The sequence below is a fragment of the Clarias gariepinus genome, chromosome 20 (assembly GCF_024256425.1).
Source record: "Clarias gariepinus isolate MV-2021 ecotype Netherlands chromosome 20, CGAR_prim_01v2, whole genome shotgun sequence".
NCBI classification, from domain to species: domain Eukaryota; kingdom Metazoa; phylum Chordata; class Actinopteri; order Siluriformes; family Clariidae; genus Clarias; species Clarias gariepinus.
The window spans coordinates 19,612,912-19,634,640 of record NC_071119.1 but is presented as its reverse complement, the minus strand read 5'-3'; the positions used below and the strand labels follow the sequence as shown (position 1 = coordinate 19,634,640).

Below are 21,729 nucleotides of genomic sequence, written 5' to 3'. Positions count from 1 at the left end.
GTCTTGGATAAAACATACTATGGCTAACAAACTACCGCTAAATAGACTGCAGGGCTAAACTAGATACCAAGATCTACGTGACTTGGACATAAATAACAACAAAACAACCACAAAACAACGGCAACATTAGAATGAGCATAACAATGGATTGATGGGGTGCTCCCTGCACCTCCCTAAGTCTACAAATCTATGAATCCAGCACTGTAAACACTAATGTACAGAAACACAGTTTCTCTTTTATGTATCCATAGGATGGCCATCAACGACGTGGGTTATTAGTGACCCACAGCCATTTTTGCGGTGACCCTACATAATGTGTGTTATTAGTGACACATACCTTTAAGGTCCAGGTTGCGGGCTCCATTGGAGTGCTGGGTGACGGTGTGGGAGTCGATTTTCAACGTGTGCATGTTGTTAGTGTCACGGGAAACCACCACGTTGTGCCACTGGTTGTCATTCAGCGGCTTGTCTGAGTTGCCTTTCATCAGAGAGGGTCCATTGCCCAGGTCGAAGACGTAGTGGATATACCTTAGAGAACACAAGCAAATGCTTACTTCCAGACTGAACAATGTACTGGAGAAAATATGGTTGCAACAACGTATTGATTTATAAAAATATTTGTTCTATAATACATGTGCTATTTTAAAAGAATGGCATAAAATACATCCCTGATAAAATGGATGTACAGTATATGAAAGTGAAGTCCATATTGGTATGGTTTGCAGTAAATAAGGTGATATTTACCGGTAGGACTAATCCAGCAGTGTTATATAGGAAGAATATTCACTCTCACTCACTCACTCACTCACACACTCACTCACTCACTTATTATGCAGATTAGGCTAATTGCCCTTTCCTAATTGCCCATGGTGTGTGAGTGAGCATCTAAGTGTGTTTGTGTCCTGCTATGGATTAACACCCCATGCAGGGTGTACCCCATCTTGTTCCCTAAGACTCCAGGTCCCCCATGACCCAGTGTACAGGATATACGATATATGATATATACGATATATGTACAGTATAGACAATTAAGGAGTGGGTGATGGCAACTATGATTCTTTCCTTTTTAAAAGAAAAAAAAAAAACCCGGTCTCAGAAAAATCTGCCAGCCTTGGAGATGTGAATGTTACACAGTTAATCTGCATAATGCGTAATCCATCCCTGAACATGCATAACCGATTTAAATTGTCTATGTTTTGCACAGTGCACAATGTTATATGTTGTTGTTTATTCACAATTGAGGTGTATTAACGTGCACTCCACCTGAATATCCCAAAGATCCCAGAATTAAGAAAAATTATTGTTCAACCAGGAGTAAAGTTTCTACAAATATTTCATCTTCAATGGTTTATAAAGCTGTTGGTTTTTTGATAAACATGCAAATGTTTTATTGCTTTGTACAAATCTTGGCTATAAAAATGGCAAAGAACGACAAGGCTGTTCAAACAGAAAGATGTGACATTTGGTATTCTCCCATTTCAGCAGATTTTGCTCAGTTCTCACATGAAACGATGCAACAAAAACAGTACAAATGTCTGAACTGTGAAAGCCCAGCTCAACCTTGCTTGTTGACAAGCAAAAGAAAATGCAATCATCTCAAAATGAAAAGGAAAAAAAAGGTGAGGGGAAAAAAAACAAGAGGAAAGTGTAGAATAACATGTAAGAGATGTCAGTGCATATAAATAAGGAACTAAATAAATGAATAAAATCTAACATATTGTAGAGGGCCCATCATTTTTATATTAAGACACTATGTTATGATCTATTTTTGCAGTATGAACATGCAGTTTACTTCTCTTTCTTTGTCTTACAATCTGCTGAAATTCCTCCTTACAGTCATAAATCTCCAAATATCACTAAGGCTTTATCGACAATGGTCTAAACCCTTCAGGAGAGCCTCTTTTGTTTTATGCATGAGTTAGCCTACAGTACGTCTTTCTCTTTTAGACATGTGGTTCACAAATACAGATTTAGTGAAAAGTTATAATATCTTCAGTTTCAGCTACTTAATGGATTGTGTTGCCAGCTCGATGTCTGATTGTCATTCACACATTACAAGCAATTAGTCTAACCTGCATATCTTTGGACTGTGGGAGGAAATCGGAGCATCTGGAGGAAGCCCACCAAGCATGGGGAAAACATGCAAACTCCATGCACACGAACCCTAAGGAAGAATCCTCAGCCTTGAAACCAAATAGACGGGATCTGTTCATTTTGATGCGCATCCCAATTACATTTTTTGGTAAACCTGGACTGCTTAAACTGGTGGAAACTTTGTTTCTGTCCTTCTGTGGGGTGTAGCTCAGTTGTGATATGGTATGAGTGACAGCATAAACCCTTATGTGTGATTGTCAACTGAAAAGTCTCTTTTTAAAACGTAGGAAGCAAACGTGTAGGTATCTTTTCAGAAACATGCAGTGAGTAAAAGTAAAATGCATTTCATATAGGAAATACTTAAGTAAAGTATTGAAACATAAAGCACTATGTACAATAATAGAGTAGTTACTTGTCATCACTATACTGAGATGTATACACTATAATGAGATGTGATCTGGCCGCTGTCAGGTACTAATGACACAATACACAGATATTTAATTAAACGGTAACCGGCTATATATTTTGTTCGCCAACAGATATCTTTCACTCATATTACTTAGCAAGTTATAAAATAGCATTTGATCCAGTACATTCTATTATTGTTTATTTGACCTTATATGCTGTACATCATTCTTTCTATTAATGTATATGCGTAACATACTGTACTGATGCCTAAACTGGTCAGGAAACAAGATACTAAACTGGTCAGGAAATTATAATGGGCTTAAGAAGTTCCAGATTTAATCTGATATTTAGAATTGTTGAATTAATAAAATCATGTCGATGCTTTTATCGATTTGCTTCTCAAATTTCTGACCTAAGGTCTGTTTATGCGGTAAAACGAACACAACTGGTATTGTTCTTAAACCCTCTTCACATAAGAAAGTTTAATCACATACGTTATTTAATCTTTGTAAAATATCAACTGTTCACAAGAAATAAAGATGGCAATAAATAAATGTCACAGTTCTTATGATGATATAAAGAATAAGAATCTCATTACTTGAACAAAATGCCAAAGTTTGGCTCAATGATTTATAAACCTGTCAGATACTAAAGGCAGCAGGTAGTAGCTAATTACCCTAAAATGAACAGATTTTTACCACACATGAGTGGCGCGACAACATCTGAGGTACACTGAATGTTGCGACTTACCCTTTTACCAGCTCCACTACGATAAAATCACTTCCATCTCCACTGTTGTAGAGGATCAGGCCATCGGAGCTGGTGGTTTTGAACTGGAAAAACAGGTGCATAGAGGCGTATGCTTGCAACGTAGCCAACGCCAGGTAACTTCCTTTACTTCTAAAAGTTACAGGGTCGGCGATGATGTGGCGCATGCCGAAACGGGCGTTGAGCTCGCAATAGGAGATGTCACCATTCTTGCACTGGTCGAGGTAGGGCACGCCGTTGACCATCAGTCCCTGTAGGTGGCCGACGAAGTTGGATGGGACGACTGAGATAAACTGTCTCTCTGTCATGATGCCTGTCTCAATGTTGTGGAACTCTAGGCGGGTATGGGCTCCAGTCATCTGACCTGGAGAGAGGTGCAGCAGTGAATCGTGAGCAAGTGTTGTGCTTGAAATGTTTTTTACAGGTGAAATATTTTGTTGACTGTTTTAGTTTGTCCCCTAACAAATAGTTTGTCCCCTTACAACAGAAACAAATGGTCATCTTGCTTGACCAGTTTCAAACAGCATTTGGATCCACTTTGAGACAATCTGAGGACTATGTGGCACCTGGGAAACCACAGAACCTGCGGGGAAACCTAGCATGTTAGTCCTACATTGTGTCCGGGGCCTCCATTACCTTCAGTGGTGATATTGTCCACAGACAACTGCAGATTCTTGCCTCTGCGCACCACTTTTACTGAATGCCACTCGTTATCGTTGAGCTTCTGGCCAGCATACAAAGTTTCAGGACCTTTACCTACAGTAGGAGAGGGCAGTCAATCACACAGATACACATGCAGACACACTCTGTCTTACAGTGGATAACATCAGTGTATATCTATATAACCTTGCATTCTAAAGAGGAAAGTACCTGGTGCATACTCTCTCTTTCACACACATGCACACGCAGTTCAGTTAGCTTTCTTTTGTTGGTGGTCCCCTCCAGGGGTCGCCACAGTGGACCATTCGATCAACTTTGCAAAGGTTTTACACCAGATGCCCTTTCTCATGCAACCCTCCTATTTTATCAGGGTTTGGGACCGGCACTGCATCCAGTGGCTGGGATTTGGGCATTGGCTGAGAATCGAACCCGGGCCTTCCGCATGGCAGGCGAGAAACTTATCACTGAGCCGCTAATGCGCCATTCTAAACTATCAGTATATTTTAAATTCATAGTCAATATTACCAATAAAATTTGAACGTTGTAACTGTAACTCAAACTGGTTCTTCTTTTATCCAAACTTGTTCACAGGTTTTCAGCAACACTTGTCTATATGACTACCAACCAATGACTGAGAGTGATAGAAAAAGGCATGAGTGGATGGAAAAAAGTAAGAAGTAGGAAGAGAGAAAGAGAGAGTATCTAACTAGGTCATTGAGCGATTCACAATGTCACCTCAAATCTGGGTCCGTTCTCCATTTGACATTCTTTGCTCTATTGTACACTGACAGGGCATGCTGGGTAATTGGTTGGGCATGACTCGCCGTAGTGCTTGAGGCCAATGGCGCATTAACAGGATTCAAAGCAAATGAAGGTCTTGCTTCAACTTATCCGGTGTTCGAGGGAAGTGAAGCACAGATTCACAGCAACTTGTACATGCATTCGAACAGGGCATTTTCCTGTTCATGTGGCCTCGTTGAAAGGGCTGATTATGATGACAAGTGTTTATATTTCCTTCATAATAGCCAGAGTACCGGTTTTAATAAATCAGCACAATATTGCCTTAACATTTCTAGTTTCCTAGTCAAGCCTATGATTAGTTATTATAGCATGAATTTGTTTATTTAATCTGTACAGCTATCCAAAGTTAACTACTTAAGAAAATCAGAGGCTTATAATTCACTAGGTGGACACCTTAGGTAATGTTGTTAAACTCCTAAAGTGTGCATTTATTGTTTCTTTTTGTAATTTGGGCTGAATTTATAAAGGCAATGTGTTTGAATTTGGAAAGGAGCTCAACTGTGTGATTAATCTGAAAGGCAGGGTAATTAATTTAGTCGAAAGGGACTGTCAGGCTTGAGACTTAACACTCTGACCATTAAGCAGAAACAATTACCTAATTAAAACGGTCTCTCTGTTCACTCTCCTTCATGGTCATAAAATAGAAAAAAAAAATGTTTTGTAACATATGGATGAAATTTGATGGACGTGAACAAAAGACTGTAATAATAAAGGTAGATGCACAATATATTGTTATATATCAAGATTAAAATTTAATTAAACTTATACATTTCATTCATTCTGGAAAAGATATTAAATGAGAGTTTAAGATTTTTTTTCAAATGCACATCTGATCTACAATTATGAAAAGGGATTATAAAGCATTTAAAAGTGATGCAGAGAATTTTTTTCTTTTAAAAGATAGAAAGCAGTAGGTATTTTTTATTTTATTTGTGTTTTAATTATCTAGCTCTAGCTAGTTGGATAATGTTTTGTGTAATGTATATGTATGTCTGTACTTTATAATTCGGGCTATGTTGCATTGGGCGTGAGTGAACTGATTGAAGATATTGATCGCTAAAAGTGTTTGTATCCCTTTAAAAATTTTGAGTTTGCATTAAGCGTTTTAGCATGAAGTTACCCACAGAATGCAAGATGAGCAAACCTTGGTCGTGAGCAAAAGTTTCTGTGATTCGAAGACTGACTCATCAAGTGTAAGAGGAGCAAATTTTGGACAAAAATAAAAATAATTTGTTGTTTTAAAGTTTGAATTACTTAATTCAATTAAAGCAACCTGATCTTAGATCAGTGTTTGTGTACACAGTTAAGTCTAATTTAGCCTAATCAAAGTGATGTCAACTGAATAAAAAAAAAATCTCATTCATACAAACATAACCATTGACTTAACTCACTAAAGTCAAGAGGAATCTCAGTCATGACCAAAGGTTCACTAATTTCAAATTGAATCACTTTTAAAAAGGAGGAAATGTAACCAGAAGCTAAATCTTTGGTTACATTTTGCTAAATTCACAAAGAGATTTTGTTCAAGACTACAGAATAATTTAACACAAGGTGCAGTTTCACAGGCTGTAATGATACACTTATAATCAGAATAGAAAAAAAAGCATCATCAGATTAACCTGACTCAATTCTGATCTGATTTGCTCACATTCTTAATCGTTGATCTTCGTGTTAGAATAACTTTCTCCTCCCAGGCGTAACTTTTATCCACTGGGTCTCTGGGTGAGACTGATTAACACTGATTGGATCTCAATGTAATATGTAATAAATCATCCAACCAACCACAGATGAGACTGAATTCTCATAGCCAATGATATACAGAAGGTTAGAGGGAAAAATGTGACGCCTAACATAACCTCAAAGTTGGAAAAAAAAAAACACTTTGTATTCTCCTTCTTCTGTCACGAGGAGAAGTTTAAGAGAAGCAAATTTAACCACTGACTCAAAGACTACATGCTAAATTTGCAAAGAGGACATTTCGATCATGACCAAGAATTGACTCAAGCACTGACTCTCTGAACACAAGAGGAACAAATCTCAGTTGTTACCACATGATTTATTGACTTGAACTGAATCACTGAATTTGAGAGGAGCGAATCTCAGTCGTGAATTAAATAATTTAGCATTAGGGGTGCATTAAAGGTTCCTTGATGCAAACACTGATTTACAAAATGCAAGGGGAGCATACCCTGGACGTTAATAAAAAAATAAATAAATGGAGCTGAAGTTGGTTATGATTCTTGACTAGGACAGCAAGGTGTCATCATGTGAGAGATATGCTGACACCTTGCAAATCTTGTTGGTGTCTTGATGGCTTTCACAGTTCAACATTGGGGTTGCAAATTCCAAAAGCCTCTCAGCAACAACCAAACAAAAGGAATGACTAATAATAACTTGTTCTCTTATCGGTATCACTTATCAGTATCTGTGTCTGTTTGAACAGGCTCGAAGGATGTGCACTGCAGAAAGGCTGAACAGCTGGCAATTAATGCTAATTGACTCTATCACACACATATACACACTGGTCACCAGACAACTACTTAACCAAATCATAGCAATAAATGAAGATGCACACACACATTTATGAAAATCTAATATCGCACCTTAAATCATTCCTCCAGATGGGGATCCTGCCCTTAATTAAGAGCGATTCCGCAAAATTGTCAAAAGGTTTCCACATGTTTTTTTCTTGTTATGAGCATTGTGCTTCACTGGGTCAAGACCGGTAATGTTCACTTGTGTGAATAAGAAGGGGGTGTACTGTATTAGTGTATGATTTAGTCAGCTACATCCTGAAAAAAGTGTGTGTGTGTGTGTATAAGACAGTGGAAGTGGAAGTGATTATATTCAGAATTTGTCTACTAGATCGCACCGAGCAAGCATAAGGGTATGTCTCTTTCTCTCACGCACACACACACACACACACACACCAAAACTTTTCCATACCCCAATTCTTCATCAGTCTTTACCAAGAAAAGTTCTTCCAGACATCCATAGTGTGTCTGAATCATTCTTCTCCCAAACCCAGAACTCACATACTTTCACTTCAAATGACAGAGCAGATGGGCAATATCAAACTGGCATCTCACCAGACAAGACAATGAGCCTGGCATTTCATTGGCACCACACACACATACACACACAGAAACAGATGGACAAGCCGGCATCAGATCTAAATAAACCTCATAACTCGAGCTCTCTCAGGATGTGAGATGTAATCAAGTAGATTTTTTTTCCCCTTTTGACCGTCTTCTATGAAAGTTAACGCAGAAGGCTCTCAACATTTACAAAGTATTGCACATTACACATCTTTCCTCAGGTTACAAAAGAGATTATGCACAATTATTACCGGTTTCAAGATCAAAAACGCAGGAATGCTTAAGAATGAATCCAAAAGATGGAATCCAAAAGATGGTACCGGTGCTAAAAAGTCTCTCATCTAGGTGAAAAAGTTAATTTTCATATAAGATAATTTTTTATAATACCTAATACTTTTCATCTCCCAACTCATGCTTTGCTTCTTTGTAGACATGCATACACATTTTTTTTTTTGTTAGGTAAAAAGAAACACATTAGCTAAATACAATTCCTCTTCCTTTTATTTAGTGTCTTTAACTGTAATCTTTCAATTATTATTTAGATAAAACTTGGTCAATTTTGATTTCACATACTGTAAAAAGACATAAACCTGAAAAAAGTGATTTATTCTAAAATACAAAATTGATTAAAAAAAACATTGCAACATGAATTAGACATGGTTACGGACACTACAGTTGTTTTGCTCTGTAAGTTTTACCAAAAAAAACTATTTAAGCAACAATGTTTACAGGTTACAACAATTATAGTATCAATACTCAGGAAGAAATGTGAATAATTCGCATTTAAAATTATTATTGTTTAAAGCAAGACAGTATAACACTGAAAATTGCCCATTTTGGGGGCAGATATAAAATCATCTCTTCAAAAAGGTTGAAGTCTGCAACTTGACATTTTTAGGGAAGCAAGATTTGTCACTTATACAGTATGTTGCATAAACTTCAAAAGTTCTGTAGCTTCCTTAGCACCTACATTTTCTGTAGTATATGTCTAACATAAAAAAATAAAATAAAATCAACACCAGCCTGTTTGGGCTGTTAACGTTCATATACTTTATGAAGATTTAAGTTCTTCTCTATGTTCCCCTAACATCCAGATTCCCACACTTATCTTCTAATTCTGGCTCTAACGTTTTGATTCTTGCTCTAACGTACTGATTTTCCCTGAAACCTTCATGTCTTTATGCAATTTTTGGGTTCTTACGTTAAACTTTCTGATTTTCGCACCCTTCATACTTTGACTATAATCAACTGATCTTTCTTGTAACTTTCCTATTTTAACGGCAACCTTCTAATTCTTGCTTTAACTTTCTGAGTCTTGGTGGAACCTACTGATTGTGACTGAAACCTTTATGGTTTCATACTAACCTTGTAGTTCTCACATTAACCTTATGATACTCAGTGTAGCTTTCCTATTTTTACTCAAAGCTTCTGCTTCTTCCTTTAAACTGCATATTTTGACTTTAACCAACTGATTTCTCCTGTAACTTTGCTATTTTCATGATACCCTTCTGATTTTTCACTATAACATCTCTATTTTTATTCTCACTTCATCCTTCTGACTCTTGCTGTAACCTTCAGGTTCTAGCTGTTGCCTTCATATTCTCAAATCTATTTTTCTAAATCTATTGTAACCTTTAGATTATTGTTGTAACCTTTAGGTTCTTGCTCTAATTACACAATTCTCACTATAACCCTCTAATCCTTAATGTAACCTTCTTTTTTCACTTTAACATTTCGATTCTCGTTGTAACCTTCCAATTTTTTGCTCTAATGTTCCAATTCTTGTTTTAACCTTTCCATGCATGGCCCAGCCTCCCAGCTTGTATTTGAACCTTTAAATATGTTTGAAATATGCTCAAATTGTCAGATGTTAGCTGTTTCTTTAACTTCTTATGAATGCCTTAATTCTGAAGATTTTAGCCTCTGGCTGACTGTGCTAACTTTTATAACACTTAAATATTCATAAATTAAACAGCTTTAGATAGTCTATCTAGCCTTCAAATGCTTAGTTGAACCTTCAAATGCTAAATCTAAATGTTCTACCGTTTAGATGCTAGTCTCATGCTCAGCTTGGAATGCCCAGCGTAACTTGAGAGACTTGTTTTCACCCTTTCAATCCAAAAAAAAAGGCACCACACATTTTTCCGAAGTACTCTTTAGAATCTAAATGAGACTCTTCAGAACTTCTTGGTGCATGTTGTTTAGAATGTTTATTCGGTTTTTCAGACCTGCAATATGTTTTTCATAGAAATTGTCCTACCACATCGTTGTTCTATTGAATTCTGACATACATTTCTGTTTGACATTTGTGGTCTATTAAAATTTACTTTGTTTTTTTTTTATTTTATTTTATTTGTCTCCTCGAATTTCCCATAAAATCTCCTTAATGTCTACACTGCTGTAAAATATCCACAAGATCCCCAACTTTTAACTTCTTGTCCTTGGCAATAATTTAAAAACCATTACTCAGTGTTTGATGGATTATAGATCCTATTTAAAACCCATACTGTGCAAGACAGTATCATTACAGGTGCTGGCAGGATGCCTTGCAACCAATCTTATGTTCAAGCGAGCTTTTTATACCCATTCTATACCTTTAAAACATTTTGCTTGTCATTATCACATGATCTTGTAGTTTAGATATGGTTTTTTATCAGGTTTAATGCTGCAGATTGGGACAGCTGTTACTATCTTCCCTGGTGAACCTAGTGGCTAGCATTTGATAATTTCACTGCCATATCCTGGGTTTGAGTTATTGGACTTCAACAAGACAGTGCACTGGCCCTGGTCCTACTGTAAGCCTGGATAAATAGGAACGGTTGCATCAGGAAGGGTATAAGGCATTTATTTTAACCCATCACTCAGATATTTCCATAAAAAACATCTCAACAGAACTATATTCCTGCAATTTCCTTTTCTTTTTTTCTTTCTCTCTCACAAAACTTTGGTACCATATATATTTTTTTTAATCTATAGCTACTAAATTATTCTTATTGAGCATTTTCACCAAGGAATGCTTGTTCTAACCTTAAAATGGTCAGGAACTTGAAACCTTAATGGGGGCTATAAACCTTGTGAAGGTCTAACCTAAACATCCTTGCTCCGAGCTTCAGATAATGACTATTTAAATGGCTAACCTTTGGATGCTTTATCTAGGCATAAGGCCATTACGCCCCGTAGTATTTTCGGGTATGTCCCTTGTGTTTTGGTTCCTATGTCTTTTCAGTAAGACTTTGTTTAGACACACTGGTTAGGAGCGAGAGCTAATTGTTGTACCTATGTTTTGGTTAGTCAGTGTAGTTGGTGGGCATCCCACACCCTGATTTTGTTTTCGTTTAGTTTATTAGGTTAGATTTTGTTTTATTAATTTATTTGATTTAAGCGGCCCTCACCGTCTAAAGTGCTATTTAATATTTTGTATATTTTTTCTTTTTCTGTTTGTGCTACTGGTTTTCACTGTAACTTTTTTTTGGTGCTTTAATTACTAAAGTTTGCTGAAAGTCAGTGCTACTCTTGAGTTTGTCTCATTCTTGTACACAAGTGACTCTTCTATTAGTAATCAGTGACGGTCTTTAATACAGTATATTAACCTTACTTTTTTCTTCTTCTTATGTTGGCTTGCTATCTCCCTTAGACATCAAGAGCGAACAAACCAACTGCATAGGAAACCATAACAAAGTCTAAACCTATTCAGGTGCATATTTTATTCTTTCAGATGCCCAGTCGAATCTCCACATGTTCAGTCCAACCTTTCGATTGGCAATTTACCCTTTAGAGGCTCACTCTAGCCTTGAGACACGCAGTCCAATCTTCAGATGCTTAGTTCTTCAGATGCCTTTAGATTTGCAGTCTAACCCACAGATGCTCGGTCTAGCCTTCAGACATTTGCTTTAACTTTCAGATGCTTATTTTAGCTCAGCTGCTGAACCTAATCTTGAAATGCATTGACATCATATGTGTTATTTATAGCTGAGACAACCTGCAGAAGAACTGAATTCTGATCACGTCAACACTAAACCCACACTACAAGTGATGAGCCTCGTCTTTTCTCATCTTCTTGATCTGACTGACTCAGTCGTCTTATATGAGTAATAATGATGTCCTGGCCATTACATCTAATGATAGTGTTAATCAAGTATTTCTGTTCCCCGTTAGACATTCTACACCATGTCCTCATCTGTGTTTGTGTATGCTGTGTTAATCACTGTCTCATCCAACCTTCACACATGGTTGCTCATGCACTTTCTGGGCATTAGGCATTCTGTGGTTGTGTGTGTGTGTGTGTACTGTATGTGTATGCATGTGCTTGTAGAATGTGTGCCAGGACAGTGGGCATTGTAGGGTGGCATATGAGAGAATGCCAAATATAATCGCAGCACACTGCGATACAAAAGATGTAGGCAGTAATGTGCCTCCCATACAGTAAGCAAAGATTAAATTCTGACTCAATCACTGGCTAAAGAAAATACATTTTTGAATTGATTAAAGGAAAACTGACTAGTACAGTATGACTAGTATTGGTGACAATCGATTTTAAATTCTCTTTTCTGATTGGTCAAATAATGTCGAATACATTTCTATAACAACATCTTAGACTTTAGTGCCAACTTTAATGCATAATTTCTTTGTTTTTTCTCTCTTTTTTAACGCCATGCCAGCTTCTATGGCTATATTCAGGGCGAGAAGCATTTTTGTTTTTCAATATTAAAACTAGATAAGATGTATAAAATATTTTTTTTCGAAGAGCTTTAAAACTAAATTTAGATTTCCTCGTTTAAAAACTTTTTTAAAGTGTCAACAGAATAAAACAAGTTCTTAAATGAGTAAAAGTTTAAGATTTACAGTCAAATAAAATATGTTTATTGTTTATAGTTATATATTATGGTTTATTATTTAAGCATTGGTCCCATTGTGATTGCCATTTATTTATTTTTTATGTATTCATTTAAATGTTTTTAAATTGGTTTGGTCAAAATCTGTGGTTTTAAATCTGTGAAGGGTATAAAGCATTTGATTCTTTTGTTAGTTAATGCTTCTTTGGCAGCTTAGTCTGCTTTCTCATTACCAGGGATTCCTGAGTGCCCAGGTATCTAATAGTATACTATGTTAAAATTATTGGTTTCTAAAAATTATAGCTTGGTTAGGATTTCCAGGATTGTTGGATGATCTGTTTTTATATTTTCTAATGCTCGGAGACATGATTTTGAGTCTGTTGTTATTAGGTGATTCTTTCCTGATGTGGTTTCAATGAATTTCAAAGCCATAAGCAGAGCATTTGCTTCTGCAGTAAAAATTGAACTTTGGTCTGGGATGCGTACACCCTGCTACAGTAGAATTTGTTGCAAAGGCTGACCATTTTATTGCCTGATTTCGATTCATCCGTGTATACTGGGGTATGCTGTGGTAATTTTCCTCTTATGTCCAGAAACTACTAGTAATATTCATTCAGGTGGGTTTTAGACTTCTGTTTTTTTTTTCCCCTTTTTAACAATACTATTAATCCTAATACTAAAAAGTGTTACAAATAAAAATGCTTTTTTTCCTTGAGGTACTCCAAGTTCTTGTTTGTGCAGTTCCTACTTTGATCATCAAGGAAAAATAAGCAACAGGTTGCTCAAATCACTTGATTGACCCAAAGTCTCCAATGAGTCAGAACGTTACTGATGTTCATTTATCTCAGAATATTCTAGGAGTATGCTACGACCAGCCGATTAATTGGATCAAGACATTTCAACCTCCCGTCTAGATGAAGTAGGAGCCAAAGTGTCGTGTTGAAATAATGGAAGCGGCAGCAAACCACATTTCTCAGAAACCAGGATCTCTTCTTCCACTGACACGGCTCACAACTCACGGCAAACAAGTTGTCCCTTATAGAAGAATTGGGATAGTGGGGATCAATTATTCACTGGGTCCCTACGGAGTGATTAAGGTTCTACCAAGAATGTACAGTAAGCATAGAATGGTAGAAAGGTTTAAGTGTGACCCTCGTAAGGGCTGCTTATGGGTTAGTCTCTCTTGCCCAAGGAGAAAACAAACAAGGGTAACATTTTAAAATATTTAATGTGAAAAACGTTTATGTAAGCATTTTTAGCAAGTGTTAAGCTTTTACATTTTGAGCAAAGTATGATATGTAGATGCCAACTTTTTGAGACAAGTTAATCACATCACATCTTTCTGTCATATACAGTAATTGGTTTAGCGAAAATAATTCCTGTTCAAGACAGTGGCCGGTGTTAATGTTAAAATGTGTCCTGCGGATTTTTGGAGAATTATAAATCCTAGTTAAATAATAAAAAAAGAATGATGTTTATGCTTTGTTACTGCCTCCGCAGTCACTCCAACAGTAATGAATTAGTGGTGTCAGTTGCTTAACATTTACTGTAAGTTTTGTGAAATGAGCAAAGTGTGTACAAGAAACATGGAAGCTCGATACTTGTACTATATAAGCAAGCTGGTCTCAAGTACTTCAAGTAAAACTAAAACTGATAGAGGTATCCAACAAAGCTCAATGCTTTTTCTACTATGTAAAAAATTACAATCAATTTATGAGTTTGCTATGTTTTTTTTTTTTTATCTAAACTGAATCAACATATTATTAAAACTAATTTGCATACTTAAATCACCACAATAATCCATTGTAGCAAAACTTTGCGAAATTAAGTTATAGCTTTATGAAAAATCATGTAAAATTGACACTTATGCAAAGTGTTCGCAAAAATGACATCATATTGTGATCTAAAAACATAGCCAATTCATGTTTAAATTATACTAAATTTTAACGAGCTTAATGTTTTACATTTAATTTCTTTGTTTCTATGCAACAGAAACTGCATAAAGATGAGGAGTTCTAAAATCATCTTGTTTCCAGTGATGAGGCCACATTTCATACGAATGGCAAAAAAGTCAACAAGCATAATGTTCACATTTGGGGGGGACGAAAAATCTCCACGCTACGGTTGAGCACATGGGGGACTCGCCGAAAGTCAATGTGTTGGAGCTGGATTACTGACTCGATGTTTATCGTATATCTGTTTAAATATGTTGTTGGAATTTTAATAAATATATATTAAATGTTTTAACATAACGCCTAGGACATGTAGTTACTCATGTAGATATTCATATTTTAAATTATGTAATTTTTTTGGGACACCCTGTATAAACATCCCAAAATATTAAGTTAATATTTTGCCATTTGTTCTTTTTAACACGAATGAGGCTAAAAAAAAAATGCAGAAAATATTTCAATATTTAACATATTGCAATATTTATGTCATTTTTCAAAAAAAAAAAATTATCTTATTATGCTGTCAAACTGTCCATATACAAATAAAGATATAGTTTCTATAGCTTCATAATTGCAAGGACTTTTTTTCTTTAAGACATAAGAAAAAAGAAATAATAATACAGCTATTTATAACTGTTAGAACTGAATGCATGCTATACAGTAGGTACATCAACCTCAACCTTCTAGCAACAATAACCTTTGTCCATGTTGGGCGCTATCTTTATACAACCCTGACAATGGTTATTGTGTTTTATTCCTTACACATGAAATATATTATTTCTGTGGCGTAATTGTGATCCATATAATAAGGGAACATGTACATGTAACAATTTGCCCTTGGAGCAAATAAAGGCTACAAGTGCAGTGATTATTATCGGTATGAAAAGTAATCAGGACCACATAAAGCTCAATGCTAATGCAGCTTGATTGTTTTTTAATGAAATTGTATCTGGTATCCGCAGGCAGACTGCAGTGTGTTCACCAATTTAATGAGTATGTGTTCCAAAAATGAAAACTCAAAGGAACTGGGAACATTCGAATAGACAGCAGTAGTCTCTCTCTCTCGCTCTCTCTCTCTCTTGCTCTCTCTGTATCTGTCCTTCGCTCTCTAGTTCACTTGCTATGTCTTTCTCATCACTGCTAAATTGGTCTGTATAGCACAAACACTCCCATTTCACACACAGAGCCAGAGGGGAGGAAAACCTGTTATACAAGCCACTGTCACTAAGATTAGAGCTATAAAGTGTAAACGACAAACCACATGCGAACACATCAGGGAGTTTTCTCTGCCTTCTGTAATACTGTACCGAAGCTAAATGTTGTCACACAAGTTCTGTTATGGGCCCATCCATCCATCCATCCATTCATTCATCCATCCACTCATTTAGGAACCTCTGGAGTCCAACTAGGGATCGTGGAGACCAATGGTGACTACCATTTTATGACCGTGGTGGTCACATTCACACACACAGGCTTTTGACACTTGGGAATGCTAATAGGCCTAATCTGCATGTATTTGCACTGTAGGAGGAAACCAGACAACCCAGAGGAAACCCAGCAAGCACAGGGAGAACATGCACACATACCCCAAGGCGGCAATGGAACCCGGACCCTGGCGGTCCAACGCGACAGTGGTAACCACTTGGACACCGTGCCACCTCTTTTGTGCAATGGATCACTTTTCTTCCTCATTAAGACTAAATAGGAGAGGAAAATGCAACATACTTTGTCAGAACCCATTTTCTATCCCCTAACAGTGCTTGTCCTTAAAGGATGGAAAAACTTGCATATTGCTCTATAGCACTATGTGCTATAAATCTGGAAACCTTGAACTTCTAAACTATAAATATGTATTTTTATAGCAATTTCTTTTAACATAAAATTAATTTGTTAGGATACACACGTATACGGGGATGGCCATTTAGATTCAATACAAACGTTATTAAAACTGAGGTCAAGCAACTTGTTAGCCAATTACTAACTTTTACAAGAACACAGTTGTTTTGTGATTTCAGCCTCCTAGGCAATTTGTAACATTAGAATTCTTTATATAACAACTGTTCATGAATTTGTGTTTCCAGAGAGCTCATTAGTAAACTGTTTTCTAAGTTGAGGGGCGGGAGGCTATGTTTCATTTAATGCTGCCCTACATAGTGTTCTACAGTATATACAGTAATAAACAAAGAACAAGCAAAAGACTGTACTGGATGTCAGATATATCTGGTATATATAAATGATGGAGCCTGTTTTTTTCCCTGCATTGTAAGCCCGCAAATGAAGGAATTCCTTACACGCTGTCCAAGATTGTAAAATCACCCCGCAGTGTTGAATTATGGTGGTATAAAAGAAAAAAATACAGTTCTGCAAAAGAAAATCTATATAACTCATGCTATAGTTTGGGATAATCGAGCGGTGTTTATGGACACCATGGCACTGCTTTTTCATAAAGGATAATACCCTTGATACCCAACCATGCTCCATGGACAGTATTATCTATAAAAATTTCTTAATTTGACCCTGGTACAGTACTTGTGCCATAGTACTTATTTGCTGATATAGTACCTGTACAGTACCACTTTTATCTGATATACTGTAGTATATGTACTGTACTAACCTATCTATGGTAAACTATGTACAAACATACCATACTAGATACCCACTAAAGTATTGTGGTGCACACCATAGTACCACCATGGTACCCAAGTGCCATAGTACTGTACCTACACTGGTGCCCTATGGTGCCATGGAAATGTCTGAAGTACTATGGTAATACTATGGTATGTACTTTAGTAAAGTTTTTTTATGGGATAAGTAAACTCTCCGTTCTTTGGAGGAAAAAAAATAGCATCATTGTGATTTCCAGCTCCAGTCTTGCATCAGGAACTAGACAGCTTGCAGTCCTTGAAGGAACAAAGAAGTGAAAACTGCATGAAGAATGTTTACGGGAGAATTTCGCAGTAGCAAAGCTATCGGTTTTGTGAAGCGTTAAAATAGTGAAGATGCAGAAAAACCATGAACCAAAACACACAAACACGTCAATAGAGTATTTAAAGTAAAGCCTGATCATTACTTGTCACACTAGGTAAAACGATCCCAATCAAAATCGACTGTGCAACACCATGTGATTAGAAATTAATGATCCTCTAACTGTAGATCAATGATTACAATTTTGTGTACTGATTATTCTATAGATTGATGTCACATGCTATAAACAGAATGTGTGGATTTTATATTAGTGTCGTCGTAGCACAAGCCTAAAATTTTAGCCAAATATTTTGAACTCTGTAAGAACTTTAACGTCTTACTATTGTGCAAGTCTAATCAGCAGCTGTAGAAAATATTTTAATAGGTTTTCTTTCTGTTTTGGAGCTTTCTACTTGAACTGCAAATTATTAATTAGTCTGCTTAATAAAGTCGTAAAAAATTACAAATGTTATTTGTGTTTAGCGGGATAAAGTTTGTCTATTATTACTATGAAGATCAAGTCATATTTTAATTGTATTTTTAGCTTCTTAATTTTAATAACCTTGATCAAACTGTTCCATCAGGACTTATATTGTTTAGAATCATAATATTCACCCTATTATGCGTTTTCCATCAGCTAATAGTGGAAAATGTCACAAAAGATTCTAGGGTCAGTCCTTAAATATAGATTTAGCATTTTTATCTTCATGGAATGCATTTTGTAGATTTATGTAATGGAAGGAAAAGGTGCACAAGTAATAGGAATAACCACAGCCTTGAGAAGATTCAAGCAAAGCAGATTCAAAAACTTAGGAGAGCTTCATAAGGAGTGGAGTGAGGCTAGAGTTGGTGCATCAAGAGCCACCACATATAGACATCTTAAGGAAATTGGACACAACTTTTGCATTCTTAGTATATAGGCATCTCCTGAACAAGAAACAACATCAGAAGCATCTTACCTGGGCGAAAGGAAACAAATAACTGGACCCATGCTAAGTGGTCCTCTTTTTTCCAAAGAAAGTATATTTTGCATGTAATTTTGAAAATTGGAGTAGGAGTGACACGTGTCAAGGCATCTATTGGTGTTGGTCCACTATATTTTATGAAGTCCCAAATCAACATCGAATCTACTAGGAGATTTTAGAGCATTTAATGCTTTTGTCTGCTCAAAGCATTATGGTCAGCCTAATTTCCTCTTCCAGCATTGCTCAGCACATGCACCCAATGCCAAAACTACCACTAACTGGCTTGCTGATCGTGATATTATTCTGCTTGATTGGCCAGCCAACTTGCTTGACCTAAACTCCATAGAGAATATATAGGCTATTTTCAAGAGGAAGATTAGAAACACCTGACCCAACAATACAGATGAGCTGACGGCTGCTCAAGACCATGTGTATAAATTAACAATGTTCATAATTCTCAGATTACAATAATCTCACAAATCCTCTTTTTGGTTGTTTTTAGTAAATATTTTAACTAGTTTTAAAAAATTTTTTAAGCTATAATCATTGAAACAAAAAAGCGGAAACAATTTACTTTACAAGTAATGAATCTAGAATACATGAGAGGTTCACCACTTTCTTAATTAATCTCATTTACATTGATTTTATTTAATAAAAACAATATATATATATATACACTCAACAAAAATATAAACGCAACACTTTTGTTTCTGCTCCGATTTTTCATATATGACAGCGTGTACCAGTTCCCACTAATATCCAACAACTTCGCACAGCCATTGAAGAGGAGTGGACCAACATTCCACAGGCCACAATTGACAATCTGATAAACTCTATGCGAAGAAGATGTGTTGCACTGCATGAGGCAAATGGTGATCACACCAGATACTGACCGATTCTGAGTCCCCAGACCCCCAATAAAGCAAAAAACTGCACATTCCAGGGTGGCCTTTTATTGTGGGCAGTATAAGGTACACCTGTGCACTACTCATGATGTCAGATCAGCATCTTGATGTGGCACACCTGTGAGGTGGGATAGATTATCTCAGCAAAGCAGAAGTGCTCACTATCACACATTTAGACTGATTTGTGAACAATGTTTGGGAGAAATGGTAATATTGTGTATCTGGAATGAATTTTAGATCTTTAAGTCCATCTCATGAAAAATCGGAGCAGAAACAAAGGTGTTGCGTTTATATTTTTGTTGAGTGTATATATATATATTTGATGCACATTTTTGATGCACTGTATATGTCATTTTTAATTTTTTTACTTCCAATTAATGCTATCTTACAGATCCTGATTCAGAAGAAGTAATTTATCGGAGACTGTCTGTTTTTCTGTTAGAAAGGTAGTAAACATTTAAATCCACTATCGCACCCTGACACAGGTCCGCTCTTTAACTCAGGTTAGAATGTTGGCTCGATACCGCAGGCAGAGCATCAGATGGCAATTCAGATAAAGGACAGAGCTTGAATGAGATTTAACCAATCAAATGTAAAATGAGATTAGTAAGACTTGAACTGTAATCCAAGGTTATAACGTCTCCTTGTTATCGCCTTATGTCCAATCTCTTCACCTTTCTTTTATAGTACATAGACTCACCTTAATGCTGTGTCTTTGTTGAAGGAGACTGCAGTTTAGGAGTCAATACCGTTAATACTGTGTTTGTTCTGTTTTGCTGGTTGCTGCACTGAGAAAAAAAACGTGGTACTGTAGCTTCCAAAACCATTTAGGAAGAGAGCTTTGAAAATTGCAAACAAACACTAATTAGTGTCGAAAATGCTCCAGGCATGTGTAATTTCATCATCAAATATCGGTACCTATCACGATTTAATTCACAAATGAAGAACATGCAATCCTGACTTACTACAGTGGCAAGCCATATGGGGTTTGTAGGGCGTTCTCACATTAATAGATTCGTAATTACTTGTTTGTTTAGATTAGACGTCTAGGCTGTTTTTCTTCTGTTGTTTAATTCAAAATATCTTTAGGGTAACAAGCCAGAATGGAATTAACTTTTGTTAATTTCTTAATATAAAGATTTATTCACGATTACACTAGTACCATTTCTTTATCACACTTTTCATGTGAAAGGAATCTTTAAAAAGTGCACAAACACTATATGGGCAAAATTTGTTGACATCTGGTCATTACATCCATACTATACAGTATGTGGTTAATTTCCAAACTGTTTTCATGACATTGCCCTTTTGCCCACTAAAACCCCTTAGGATGAACTGGAAATATGAAATACATCAGTGCATTCCATATTAAATGAATTCGAAATTGTTATGGGAGCAGGGACAAGCTGATTGTCTTTAGATTGATTTATGAATTTTAGTTATAAACACTGCAACTTCTTTAACAAGTTCAGTAAAACTGATCTCCACATCTTGTGATCTCCCAGGACATATCTCAGATCACACCATATAACACTACACTCAACCTTCTGGTAGTTCTGGATAACCAACTATTTGTTCTAACATCACACTGCTAACCTGACTTGGTGCTATAGGTTTCTTCATTGCACCATAAGAAGTGGTATCAAAAAGTTTCACGACTAGTTTTGTGACACACCAACAGATGGCAACACAAGGCTAGTTGCTAGTCTGACCATGTATACGATTTCATCATGGAAAGGAAGTTACTGTAGAACAAAGAGTGAATATGAAATTTTGTGTAAAACTGGGCAAATCTGCCACAGAGATGTTTGACTTGTTTCACCAACTTTTTGGCGATGCTGCAATAGGTCATTTGAGGTGTTTTGAGTGGCACGCATGCTTCAAAAGAGGAAGAACATTACTGGAAGACAACGAGAGCTCAGGAAGACCTTCAATGAGCTCAACCCCCAAAAACTTGTGGATGATCATTGGAAAACAATCCATAACATTGCTGCCATTGTCAGTGTGATATATGGAACTGTCCAAGCAATACTAACATACTGTATAGTTTAAACATGCGCCATGATGCTGCCAAGAATGGATGGATGACCCATCCTTCATGTCAAGGATCATTACTGATTATAAAAATTGGGTGTACAGGTACGACACTGAGATGAAGCAACCAGCTTCACAGTGGAAGAGGCCGTCTTCTCCACCACCGCAGCAGGTCCACAGTGCGACCAAGTGCATGCTCATTATGTTTTTCAACATTTGCAATATAGTGCATCAAAAATCAGTCCTCA

At 36.5% G+C, this 21,729-nt stretch overlaps 1 protein-coding gene across 2 annotated transcripts in view; it reads right to left on the bottom strand.

Annotated features, from left to right (window-relative positions):
* Positions 1–21,729, bottom strand: part of nrxn2b (neurexin 2b) — a 703,577-nt gene that overhangs the window by 313,193 nt on the left and 368,655 nt on the right. For both annotated transcript variants that reach the window (XM_053479498.1, XM_053479499.1), the window contains 3 exons: positions 3,907–4,026; positions 3,253–3,634; positions 338–528 (listed from right to left, as the gene is read on the bottom strand). In XM_053479498.1, coding sequence (XP_053335473.1) covers positions 338–528; positions 3,253–3,634; positions 3,907–4,026 — 693 coding nt within the window. The remainder of the gene's footprint in view (positions 1–337; positions 529–3,252; positions 3,635–3,906; positions 4,027–21,729) is intronic.